Raw genomic sequence first — 13,666 nt, 5'->3', positions numbered from 1 at the left:
AGCTGTGGAGGGTGCGGGTGAGCTCCCAAGATGGCATTCACTCTATATTCATTCAGCGCTGCGGCAACTGCTCGATTGATCTAGAGACTCCTCTTTTTTACGTTAAACATCTCTCATACAGATCCTCCCTGGTGAGGGATATGATGGTTTGGATGATTGCCCCTGAAGCAACGAATGCATATTGCTATGCTGACGTAAAGGAAGGATCTTCGTCTCCTCATGAAGACGGTACACTGGCGTTCTGACAGATCTTAATACTTCTCCATAGCGTTGCACTAGTATTCGCCAAACTGGTACCGCTTAGCTGACCACGTACAGACCTATCGGTTTGTAAGAGGTCAACAAGGTTGCCTTATTTGCGTCTCATGTGCTGCCGACAAACGTCACGAGGACATTGTTCCTACATTTTGACTTATCGCAGATAGGTGTGCTTTGCGCGAACGACTTGAACATGCTGTCGAATGTGACCCCGAGAATCATTCGTTCTGCACGTTTAATGGCATTCCCATCTGTGCAGTGTATGTAGTGAACAATGCAGCCGAAGATTTCGTGGCGGATATTTTACTCGTTTGAAAAAAGGCGGCTAAATCAGTGTGATAGGCGTAGAGCCTTACACATGTATACTCAATTATAGGACCCGCCACCATTAACGTACAGTCATCTGAATACGTAAACATCTCAATGCCGTATGCAAGGCAAGTAATACCGGAAAGATCGATTTAAACAGTTCCGAAGAGAACACTCCGCCCTGAGGAACTCCTTGCTTGACTCTTCTTATTCCGGAACTCCACGTACGACTGGCCTCCACACATATAGTTAATTATCCAACGTTTCAAACATGGCCGGAGGGAGATGTTCACAATGTCTTCAAACAGTGTGGCACGATTGAAGGTATCAAAGGTCAACCATATAGAATTTGTGACCGAGGTTGTCAAGGCAGCCACAAAAGCATCTATCGAAAAGAAGTTTTTTTTTTTGTTAATTTCTTTTAAGAGGAGCGAGTCGGTTGTTGAGTGAAGACTCCAGGTCGACCATTTCATATCCTCTTACCATGGCAAGGACTTGACAGTTAAGACCGAAAAAAAAACTTGCTGAAGCGCTTAGGACAAATGCAAACCGTGAAACACTGATGAACAAAAGGTCGTCTAAAGCAGCTAACGACCTTATATAATTGTTTATATGGAGTCGTCAATTCCATCTCGACTATGTGGGATTATAGGCCCTTGGTTATTTCCTCCAAGATGTTCCCGAAAACCCCTGCTGAATGTCCGTTGCTTTTTTAAATCGCATTAGGCATTTCGCTAACCGTATACTGTGAAACCGTTGGATATATCCCATCTTTGCACCGCATATGTGGAATACGAAGCATTCTAGTTTTTTTTGCGATTTGCTTTATAGACCTAAATATAAGTAAACCGCAAATTTCGACGAATTTGATTGTATATTAACATTTTGTAGGAAAAAAGGAATTTTTCAAGACCCATTATGTGGAAGCTATAACAAATCTTGGTCTGATTTATCCATTTTTTTGTCATTTGCTTTGAAGGCCTAATTAGAAGTCAACTGACACTTCGCATCGAATTCGGTGGAGTATTAAGAAATTTATATGCCGAAAGAATGAAATTTTCAAGGCCCAATAAATGGGAGGTATACCAAACCTTGGACTGATCTTACTAGTTTTTGCGACTTGTTTTAAAATCATATGTAGATGTGAACTGTTAATTATTATCGAACTTTGTTGTATATAAACTATTTTAGAGACCAAATGAGCGATATTTTAAGACCCATTGTATGGAAGGTATAGAAAATTTTTCGTCCGATTTATTCAAAGGCCAATAATATGTACTTGTACACATTTTCATCCACCTACTATCACACCTTTTATTACTGGCGGCTAGTAATATAAACTTGCGACATTGTGCGGTCGAATTTCAAGAACTTCCGAATATAAGTTTTCACATTCAAATTGGATATTTGTAATCTGCAATATATTACAAATAAAATGACAAACATATATTACCACATATAATACATACATACATGTCATATGGCAAAGATAGTACGAATAAAAAAAAATCAAAAAATTTTGAAATTCGTCAGCTAATGAAGAGTTCAGTAACACCAATCAAACCAAAAATGGCATGGGCGGTTTGGATTTTTCTGTTGTGGTCAGCAGCATAAAGGCAGTGACCATCAAAACAACATCACATCACATTTAGGTATTACCTATGGTGCTGCGTTGGCCATATATGGGTATGATCGTATACTAAACAACCGACAACAACAACAGCAACACTAACAAAACAAAAAATTAAAACATCAGCATAAAAATGATTTTTAAATTATGAGTCACGCTACATTAAACAGAAATTGACAAAACCATCATGGGTGAATGGATGTGTTCGGCTGACCCTTTTGATAACATTCCAATTTATACACTTACCTTTTACTCAAATTGTAGATCTTTTGTGTAATCCCCTGAAATTGTTATATTAATTCAATTTTTATACTTCTTCATTATTTCTGCATAATATTTTGCATTAAAAATAATCGATAAGCACCAACAAATCAAAACAATCACTTCTTTTTAATTAATTAAAGGGCGCGATAAATTGACAAGGCAAGGCTATACAAAACTCTTTCACTCCCTCACTCTCTTTCTCTGTCTGACTCTCCCTCGCATAAATCATTGGCACTGCATGCAGTCAGCACAGTAGCAGCGGCAGCGGCAGAGAGAGCATAACAACAAAAACAAAACAGTCTAGTTCAATTGTAATGTTATTGTTATTATTGTTTTGTTTTCCTTTTATTACAATAGAGAATAAACAACAACAACAGAAATATAATAACTGACGGCACTTTCAATTTCCAAAAGAGATAATACAACAAGAAACAACAAAACACACACTCACTTAATGACAGTTAAATATGATCAGCAGGAATTATTTTGTTTGATTCAATTTAAATAAATTTATTATCCTCTCCCTTTCTCTCTCACACACTATTGTGATTTATTTTGGCACGCATTTAACCCGAACCGACGCATTTATTCTTTTACTGTTTTTATTCATTTTGTTTTGATTTGATTCAATAAGAAAAATTCTTGGAATTGAAATGCCTTGATATTGTTGTAGTTATTTCTTTACGTTTCAAACACCGAACCGTCCACGGACAACCATCGAATTAAATTAAAAAACACGCACACACAACCACACGAACGGACAATACGAAAAAGAGATACGCCGACGCGACGCTTTTTACTTGTTGCTTTGTCTTATTGGATTCTTGTTTTTGTTTTTTTGATGATATTTTGTTGTTGTTTTGGATGTTGCCTTGCCTGTTTTGTTGGTTGACTGGCTGCCTGCCTGATTGCTTTGGTATTCCTTAAGGAATTTTTGTACACACACTCAAATGATAATGAAATTAAAAACTGAATTTATATTGGATTTTCGTTTATTTTCACTTTTATTCATTATTGTTATGCATTATTATTCAATATTTTTCTTTTTTTCTTAGAAGAAAAACCCGCGAATTTATAATTGCCAATTTATTTCCGAAAAAACAGTAACCAAAACTAAAATTTCAAAAGGCACTTTTCTTCTCTTTAAATCACTATTGAAGACTGGCTCAATCAGATTGTTTGTTGTTGTTGTTTGTCACCGACACATGAACAGTTGTATTATTTTGGTATGTGGTTGAAGTTGGTGGATTAAACCGCAAAAGAGTACTTTCAAATAAGAAAAAATGAATAGGGTATTTAGTATAGAATTTAAAAATATATTTATATTGTTTTTAAAATAAATTTTATTATTTTTATTAAAAATTGTAAATTATTTTGAATTTGTTTTTCTTTTATTTGATTAAATTTCCTATGTAAATCAAAGTTGTTTACTTTTGTGCCCATTCATGCAACCATGTTTTTACCGGTACAATGTAATCTAAATGGCAATGCCATCAAATTGAATTAACCCTTTAAAGGTTTCTACAGAGAAATAATACTTCATACCTGAGGTTTTCGAAAGGTCGCTTAAATATATTTTTTAAAAAAATCCACGCATTTGATAGATCGCTTAAAAATAATTAAAAAAATCCACGCCTTTGAACTTACTTACTTTACTTAGCTGGCTTGTGACAGAACTTTCGTTCCATAAGCCGAGCTTAGGAAAGATTTCCAGGCGCGTCGATCTTTTGCGCAGTTTTTCCAATTTGAAAGACCATTTTCGGCTATGTTGCCTTCGTTTTGATATTTCCAACTTATTCGTGGCCTTCCCCTTCTGCGTGAGCCATCAGCTGGTTCGCTTTTATATTCCATTTTCACAACATTGCCTAGCCACGTAGGCGCTGCAACTCAATACGTCTAACAATGCAGAGAATAGCTGGTACAACTCATGGTTCATTCGACGCAGATCGGCCCATAGATCTTTCGGAGAATTTTTCTTTTAAACACCCCAAAAGCAGCCTCATCTGCTTGCGCAAGTACCCATGCTTCAGATCCATATAACAGCACGGGTAGTATTAGCATCTTGTAAATTGTGAGTTTGATCTGGCGGGAGGTGGCCTTGTTTCTAAACTGCTTACTTAGACCATATTAGCATCTGTTGGCCATCGCAATCCTTCTCCGAATTTTAAAACTGATGTCATTCGTTTTATAAATGGCGGTACCAAGGTATATAAAATCTTTAACTACCTCGAAGCTGTAGTTCTCAAGTTCCACAGTTGGTTGCCATCCCCACTTTGGCAGACTCCTTCTCAATTTGTTCAATGGTGGCTGTTACCGCTCTCAGTGTTCGACCCATTATGTCGATGTCATCGGCGTAGGTGAGTAACATGTGTTGTTTAATGTACATAGTACCATTTCTGTTCACTTTTGCCTCTCGACCTTTACCAGCAGGATTTTAAAAAGGTCACACCGAGGTCCTTTCCTTCTTTAACTGCTGACCTTGTACCACTTAAAGTTATCCTGCATAGCCGTATTAATTTTGCAGGAATGCCGAACGCAGACATGACTTTAAACACCTCTGAACGGATAGGGCTGCCGCGGTTTTATAGTCGACGAAAAGGTGGTATGTGTCGATGTGTTTTTCGTCGGTCTTTTCCAGGATTTAGCGCTGAGTGAAAATCTGGTCAATGGGGGATTTGCCAGGTCTGAAGCCGCATTGGTTTTGACCATTGGCTTCAATCGTTCACACAGCACATCGCACTTTATATGCGATGGGAAGAAAGCTAATTCCTTTATAGTTGGCACATATCGTCGTGTCTCCTTTTTTGTGCACGAGACACAGGATGCTGAGGTTCCAATCATTGGGCATGCATTCCTCTAGCCAAATTGTACTAATCAGCTAGTGCATGCTTCTGATCACCAGTCTTGAATAGTACGGCTGGTAACCCATCGGCTCCTGCTGTTTTATTGTTCTTGATCCGATTAATTGCTTTTATGACCTCATCTTGGGTAGGTGATATACACTCTATACCATCATCTCTTATTGGTTCTGGGGTATCTTCTTCACCGCTACTATTTGATACCAGAAGCTCTTCAAAATGCTACTTCCAGATCCTCAACACGCTGTCTGTATCTGTCACCAGATTTCCTTCTTCATCTCTATAGGAGGATGTGCCTGTACCAAAATCTTCAGTTTGGTTTTTTTGGTAAAATTTCCGGACTTCATTCTGACTCCTGTACATCTCGATTTGCTCATGCTCACGTTTTTCTTGTTCTTTCTTCTTTTTTCCGAAAAAAACGATTCTCCTCTCTCCTTTTCTCCCGTTAATTCCCCATCGCATTACGTGTTACTACTGTCTGCAGGGTTGCCCTATACGCTGCGTTTTTCACCTCAGTAGCATTACGACACTGCTGATCGTACCATGGGCTTCTTGGTGGTGGTTTTTGGTACGCAAGTTTTGCTTTTGCTGCAGTTTGTAGGGAGTGGGAAATTATTTGCCATTGTGCTTCTATACTATTATCGGGACAAGTGCTTGTAATTTTTAAAAAATACACGCCTTTGAAAGGTCACTTAAAAATAATTTCCAAAAAAAATCCACGCCTTTGGAAACTACCTTAAAAATTAGTTTTAAAAATCCACGCCTTTAAAAGGTCGCTTAGAAATAATTTTTATAAAATCCAAGTAACTTAAAAATAATTTTTTAGGTACCTTCTGATTGCCCACCATAGTAATCAAATTAAATTATTTTCTAAAAATAAAAGCTTTTTATTGCAATCTTTTGTGTTGTTTTTTTTTACCAAAATGGAATCTTTAAAACTATTTCGAAACATTATCTTTTTTGTAAGAAGTACAAAAATAAAACTTAAGTTAAAACTTCATTACATTTCTAAAAAAATTGTTTTTTGTTTTGTTTCAAAATAAAAAAAATTCTAAAACATTCAAAAAAGGGATGAAAAGAAAACTTGGGAGATTATTCTGCATGGGCTTTGGTGGTGTCGACAATTTGCCATGCACCAATTGTATAACGGAACCATATTAAAAATAAATCAACACCCATTTGTATCCATGACCAAAATGGTGTCAGCTTTGAACCTTCAATTTCTTGCCATTTAACGGCAACTTCACGTACGGGAATGTTTAGGCGTTCTACCAAAAATAACAGTTCGACATCAAAGGCCCTGGAAAGGAAGAAGAAATTATTTTTAAATTTACAATATGATTTCAGTTTTATATTTTAAAAATTTATTAAATTGGATTTTTGTTTTCAAACATAGATTTGAATTTAATTTTATTGAAGATCAATGGCTCGGAATTATGGTAAATAAATAAAAATATATTCGAACTATGAATTATTTTTGAGACTGAGAAATTGCTTACCATCTCTCCACATGCATAATGCGAAAGAGTTTTCTAGCTGCCGATCTGGTTAGTAGTTTAAAACCACATTGTGTATCTCTTAGGGAGCGCACAGCAAATAACCACACCAAAAAGTGGAAACCATGCATCAGGAATGTTCTGAAAATATGTAATCGAAATTTCTGAATAACTATTCATATTAGGAAAGAATATATAGTCACCTAAATGCACTTCTTGTGGCAATGGCTTCCTTTTCCAAATGTGCCCTTGAACCAATTACCACAGCATCATCTTTCCAATCTTTATTAATAGTTGCCAAACTTTCGGTGAGTTTATCTAAGTCCGAGAATGTTGTTGCACCATCAGCATCGGCAAAAAGTAAATTACGACCACGAGCACTTAGCATGCCCTAAAAAAAGATAGGTAAGGAAATTTTTAGTATATTTAAAAATCAAATAAATCTGCAATTTTAAACAACATCGATTAGTATTGAAATCAATCAAAAAATTTCATCGTTTGTTGCGGTTTTTGTTAATTGGACTTTCGATGTACTCAAGAAGTAGAAAACCGATATTATTGCCTTACAGGAAATGCGATTGAAAGGGACTGGCGTAAGTAAATCAGATGATTACGCTTTGCATTATAGCTGCCATAAAAACGAGACCAGAATTTAGCTGCGGATTTATGGTTTATAGGAGAATAAAAGATCTCGGCTCCAGATTCACTCCAGTAGTATTGCTGTAATCCCTATAAAAGCGTAGTTCTTCTACATCAGTCTCATTTGCGCCCATGCTTCGACCGAAGACAAAGATGAAGAGACCAACGAAATATTTTACGAGCGCCTAGAAACTGCATATGACCGCTGCTCTGGCCATGACATTAAAATTCTACTAGGAGATTTGAATGCAAAAATATCGGAAGGGAACATATATTTGGCCCCACGGACGGAAAATTGAGCCTCCATGAAGAAGCATCTCACAACGGCATGAGGTTAATTGAATTCGCGGCAGCAAAAAGCATGGTAGTTAGCAGCACCAGATTCCAGCATCTCGATATACACAAGGTCACCTGAATTTCTCCCGATCGAAGAACGAGAAATCAAATCGATCATGTTGTGATAGACGGAAGGTATTCGTCCAGTGTTTTAGATGTTCCATCGATACGAGGAGTGATTATCGATTCGGACCATTTCCTTGTGGCAGCCAAGGTTCGCATCCGACTTAATTTAGCAGCAAAGGAGCGTGAACGTAAGCGTGAGGAAATCGAGAAATACAGGAGTCTGAATGAAGTCCGGACAATTTACCAACGAGTAAAACACGAAGCGAAAGTCTTTGGTGCAGGCACATACTCCTGTAGAGATGAAGAATAAAACCTGGTGACAGATACAGACGTGTTGAGAATCTGGAAGGAGCAATTTGCAAAGCTTGTGGTATATATAGGGGCGGTGAAGAAGTTAACCCAGAACCAATAAGAGATGACGGTATAGATTGTATACCACCTAGCCAAGATGAGGTCAGAGTATCAATTATTCTGATGAAGAACAATAAAGCAGCAATTACAACAATGACCATGAACTTTTCGATATTTCTTAGAAGTTATATATTTAATATGTGAGATATTTCAAAAATTGAGTAGCTTTTTCTGCAATTCACCTCTCGGTTATTCCTCTTCATTCATTTTTGACAGTCCATTTGTGAACCTCAACCACGTAAGATATTATTCAATTTCCCATAAAAATGTGTGATCTAAATTATCGAACTATTAATTACAAATGTGTTCCAAGAAGTCGTTATCACAAATATGTTAACCCACAACGATATGATAAGCACCAACATATTTATCATTTGTTTTTGTACAAGAATTTTGTAATTAACTTTTATCGAAACTTTTGAAAACTTTAAATGGTTTGAATCGACAGAAGAGGATTTATCCAAAGGAAGAATGTACGGTCTCCAAGTTCGGTTTTTGTCCCACAATTTTTTCGAACGCTATACAGTTTTCTTTCAATTTACTATATCGGCAAGAAAGTCTAGACTATCATTTGGCTTTTTTGGATAGCATGAAGGGAATATAATATTTTTTGTATCCGCATCAGGCGAGCCCCAAGCAGATGTCAAGTCAATTTGTTAACAATTTGCGTTGTCTCGGGTATTGAAGTCCGACAGTTAAGCTTTTTCTGAAAAGCTTCACATCCTATGTAGTTTAAATATTAGAACTTCTTGGAAATCGTGTGAAATCCATTTTTAGGTCATCGTTTTTGAATATGAAATCCAAATCCACAGCCACAATGATCACCACATAGAACGCTGACATGAAGCTGCCGCAGAGTCGATGGAGATTTGAAATTCGAAATTGTCATACCCTTATCGCCATTATTCCCCCGCCCAAGTACATCAGGAAAGATCTTCATAATCTAGAGAGAGTACTTATAAGGTGAACGTATATATTAAAATATCTATCAGACAGGTCTGATTAGTATTCATACCGAACATGTCGCCTAGGAAGTACTATACTACATCGCGGATCTTACAGATCTGTAATGCTCAAAATGGATGAAGTTTCCCAGTTCATACAATTCTTAATATTTTTTCTATCGGGCGGTTCTGCTCTATTAATGAAGGAATTGATAACCTCAAAATGGGTCAACCCAGCATTAGGGCAATTTAGGTTTGCAAATGGCAGTGATACGCAGTAAAAGAATATTTGGACCTGCCAGGCAGGCAACTCTTCTAATTTGAAAGAATTTATGTCATTTGTTTTATTTATGGCGGTACCGAGGTATATAAAATCGTTCACAACTCGAAGCTGTAGTTCTCAAGTTTCACAGTTGGTTCGAGTCTACTGGAAGTCTTGGGCGTAGATACCATCAGCTTGGTCTTCTCGCCATTTACTGCCAAACTCACTTTATCAGCTTCCATCTCAATTTGTTCGAAGGTGGCTGTAAAGTTCGACTCATTATATCAATGTCATCGGCGTAGGAGAGTAATATGAGTTGTTTGGTGTACAGAGTGCGATTTCTGTTCACCTTTACCTCTCGTATGACCTTTTCCAGCTGGATATTTAAAAGATTACACAACAATATGTCACCTTGTCTCAGTCATCGTTCGGTATTAAAGGGCTCGGATAGGACCTTTCAGACTTTAACTGCTGACCTTGTGCCAGTTAAAGTTATGCGGCATAGCTGTATTAATTTTGCAGGAATGCCGAACGCAGACATGGCTTTAAACACCTCTGAACGGATAGGGTTGTCGAATGCGGCTTTATAGTCGACGAAGAGGTGGAATGTGTCGATGTGTTTTCGTGGGGTTTTTCAAGGATTTGGCGCAGAGTGAAAATCGCGTAAAATTGCATCATGTTTAAATGTAGCTCCCAAACCTCCCAATTATCGATATTATCGAATTTTCAAAGGAATTGGCTATAATTTGGTACATTCCATTTTTAAGGGACGGCAAATCCCGCTACAAAAAGTATGGACATGTTAAAAGCAATAAGGCTCCTACAACAACAACAAAAAGTAATCTATGTTGGTCCATTGCTAGATAGGGTCTACCAGCCTCCATATAAACATATCCCCTAATTTCAATATTGTTTCCACGGCATCGTATCTTCGGATCCGATATGAGTCCAACTCAACCAACGACTGTCGCCTAAACTCTTTGTATAAGAACAACAGGTTTACTACAGAAACAACAATATCTCATGAAAAAATTGTCTGTATAGGTCATACTTTCCAACAGCATTCTCAGCAGTATAATTTTAAGTGTGGTTAAAAAATGTCTTGTATCCCCTAACACAGTTTATTTCCTTTTTTTTTAAATTAGAGAAGGAACTTTCATCCTTTCTTTGTTGGCTGATAATAACTCTTTACCCCTACGAATAATAATAAAAATATTACCAAATAATTTCTGTTGTATTTACTTACCAATCGTACAGCACCACCTTTTCCACGATTTTCAATCAGCTCCAATACACGAACCTTTTCGGCGGTATATCGTTTCGAGTACTTCAATGCAAGTGCCACCGTGCCATCAGAACTACCATCACTGACTACAATCACCTCATAGGTGAAATTGCCAGACTTGGATTTATTTTCCAAATACTCCAGACATTCGTCCAACATAGAAGGCACTGGAAATAAAAAAGGAAAAATTAAATGGGATTGACAAAGATTATGAAATCTATGAGTTTGGTTCCACTGATAAATTCCTTCATAACCAATTGCTTACCAGCAGTGACGTAAAGGAGAAAAGTTCTAGTAGAGGATTTGCATGAATTGTGTATTTATTAGTAAAATTGCACCATAGTCACGGAATGTAGGTAAACACGTCTGTTCAAATTCTATCCACCCGCATTATTACAATCGAATGTCATCGCAACATGTGAAAGACTTTCGTAGAGCCATTAATACTCCCCCACAAATATACTTACTTCGCTCCTCCTCATTGTAGGCCGGTACAATGACACTTAAATCCACACTGGGTTCATCATCTATGCTAGGGAATTCAATCGTCTTCAATTTGTTTGGATCCAAAAAGGTTTTTTCTTGTTTGTGTCGTTTGATCACAGGCAATGGTGTTGTCACAGACTTTTGTATAATTGCAAGCTGGAAAGGAGAGCAGAATAAATAAATATGTTTACCGGGTGCACATTTGTTGGTCAATTGTAAATATAAAGGGAGGTGGTCGGTGCAACACTTACCGATAACAACAGAACCGTAAATATAACAGAACCGAAGAATGCAATCAACTGTAAATAATCTAAAAATGCCATATTTTCTTTTTTAATACTGTATGCCGTCAGTGTGTTTTCATTATTTTCTTATTATTTATTTTATAAGAGCGCCACGTATTTTTTCGTTTCCTAGTAATGAAAAATCTGTGTTTTTACTCATCAATTCTTATCACTTTAAATTAGGGATAAGTAAATCGATTTTCGACTAATCGAATTTTTGTATGACTTTAAACTTGAGCATGGCCTATAAATAAGGTCACCAAGGGAGACCAGCTGATTATCGATACCTCTCAAGTTTGCTGTCAAAACATATTTCGAATTCGCCGTACAAAATGGAGATGTCATTTCAAACTACAAAAAAAAAAAAAAACAACGATCTTGTTAAAAAATTCAAACGGACGTATCTACAATAGCATGTTTTTATTAATGCAAACAGACGTAACTACACTCCTGTAAAAAAACTAAAGCTCACAATATTGAAGATAGAAATTCTGAACTTACATTAATGTTACTTCTGGGATGTATGGTTTTGAAAATGAGATATATCGGCCAATTTTTTATAGCGTTACCTATATAGCGGTACTTCAAATTTAAGGCTTTTATTCATTTTTAACTAATACGCTATAATTAGGTACTTTTGTTTCCCACTGGGTGGAAAAGTATCCTGTGTAAAGTTCTATCGCTATCGAAGAAATATTTAATGTCTTCAGTGCAACATTTACATAAAATCGGTCGAAACTGTATATGGGAGCTATATCGAAATCTGAAGCGATTTTCACGAAACTTAACACACATCACTCTAGACTCAATTCAGTACGCTATGCAAAATTTCGTGCAAATCGAAAGAACGTTTTTTGCTTCTCCTGTAAAGTTACTAAAAGTGTTGTTACGTCTGTTTGCATTTATGATACGTATGTAATGCATTGTTAATATTAGGTTGGGAAAAAAACATGCTTCGGAGTCCGATTTGTTGTATGATTTGTTACCATTTTAAAGGGAACTTCATAAAGCCTCTAGAAGTCCTGCTCTCTATTTGCAAAAAAAAACTCTAGTAGTCGATTTTCACAATATTCCCTAGATACAATTTTTTATTATTAAAGAAATTTTGAAAGAAAATTTGGACAAATCCCGACTATATGGCCAATGCATTAAAACTTCCCAACCAAGCTCCAGAAGTTTCTGGCGAGTCACTGTAGATGTGTGTGGCCTTGCGTTGTCCTGGTGAAACACGACACCTCTCCAGTTGGCAATTCTGGCCGTTTCTGGTCAATTGTAACTGGTTTAAAACAGTTTTATGGTCGACTTTTAGCTCCTGGGCGATGTTACGACTGCTAACATGCCAGTCAACTTCGATCATTTCTCCGATTTTATCGACATTTTCGACGACCGGCCTACCTGTGCGAGGTACATTTTTAACATCAAAAATTCCTGAACGAAATCTACGAAACTAAAATTGCACATAATTGGCTGTTACACTACAGGAACGATAAACACCATTCACAATTTTAGCCGCTTGGCTTGCATTTTTGCCTTTTTTAAAGAAAAACTGTAAAATGTACCGAATATTATCTTTGTTTATTTCCATTTTTAACACCTTGACACTCACAACTGTATGCACCAAACAAAAAACAGCAAAATTATTTTTTTACAGCCTTCACCCTTCACAGCCTCAAAATAATGTCCATTGTTAATTTAGGATTATATGGGAAAATCATGGAGGCATATCGGTGTTTCGTATTTCGTATAAGGTCAATACGGTCATGTAATTAAAATTTCAAAATGATCCGGGGGTACACCTTTGTCGTTTTTGATCAGAATTGAGGTAATCGGTGCATAACTGTAGCCTGCATTTTGATTGCAAATTATAATGAACGGATCAGCCATCTGAAACATTGGGAAAACAATCTTTTATTTATTGAGTGTAACAACAAAACACACTTGACTCACCATTAACTGTTCCACCCAACAACCAGGGTGGATTATAAATGTATATTGTAGTTAAGAAATCAGCAGTTCAGTGAGTTGGTGCCTCTGTGGAAAATGCCATTCCACAGAGGCACCAACTCACACATTTGCTTAACCTGTTATCAATCCGACATAACGAAACCCCATAACCATTATCCTTCCCATAATATAGT

The 13,666-nt window shown here is 36.8% G+C and overlaps 1 protein-coding gene across 1 annotated transcript; it reads right to left on the bottom strand.

The window, feature by feature from the left end:
* Positions 1 to 6,392: 6,392 nt before the first annotated feature.
* Positions 6,393 to 11,583, bottom strand: LOC133336116 (dolichyl-phosphate beta-glucosyltransferase-like). Its single transcript, XM_061544415.1, has 6 exons — positions 11,496 to 11,583; positions 11,226 to 11,400; positions 10,720 to 10,925; positions 7,019 to 7,206; positions 6,819 to 6,956; positions 6,393 to 6,619 (listed from the first exon to the last, which is right to left on the bottom strand). The coding sequence occupies exons 1-6, from the start codon at positions 11,565 to 11,567 to the stop codon at positions 6,412 to 6,414; spliced, it is 987 nt and encodes a 328-aa protein (XP_061400399.1). The 5' UTR covers positions 11,568 to 11,583; the 3' UTR covers positions 6,393 to 6,411.
* Between the last annotated feature and the right edge of the window lie 2,083 nt (positions 11,584 to 13,666).

The sequence above is a fragment of the Musca vetustissima genome, unplaced genomic scaffold (assembly GCF_032173495.1).
Source record: "Musca vetustissima isolate MV318-11 ecotype Yass unplaced genomic scaffold, APGP_CSIRO_Mvet_v1 utg1485, whole genome shotgun sequence".
Classification (NCBI taxonomy): Eukaryota; Metazoa; Arthropoda; class Insecta; order Diptera; family Muscidae; genus Musca; species Musca vetustissima.
Note: the sequence above shows the minus strand (reverse complement) of the source record. Positions and strands in the feature narration are given on the sequence as shown.

Excerpts from the sequence above, each read along its gene's own strand:
- LOC133336116 (XM_061544415.1), bottom strand. The coding sequence starts at position 11,567 with ATGGCATTTTTAGATTATTTACAGTTGATTGCATTCTTCGGTTCTGTT. Across the intron at positions 7,207-10,719 it reads AAGGTGGTGCTGTACGATTG|GGCATGCTAAGTGCTCGTGG; the intron begins GTAAGTAAATAC and ends ATCTTTTTTTAG. Across the intron at positions 6,620-6,818 it reads ATTATGCATGTGGAGAGATG|GGCCTTTGATGTCGAACTGT; the intron begins GTAAGCAATTTC and ends CTTCCTTTCCAG.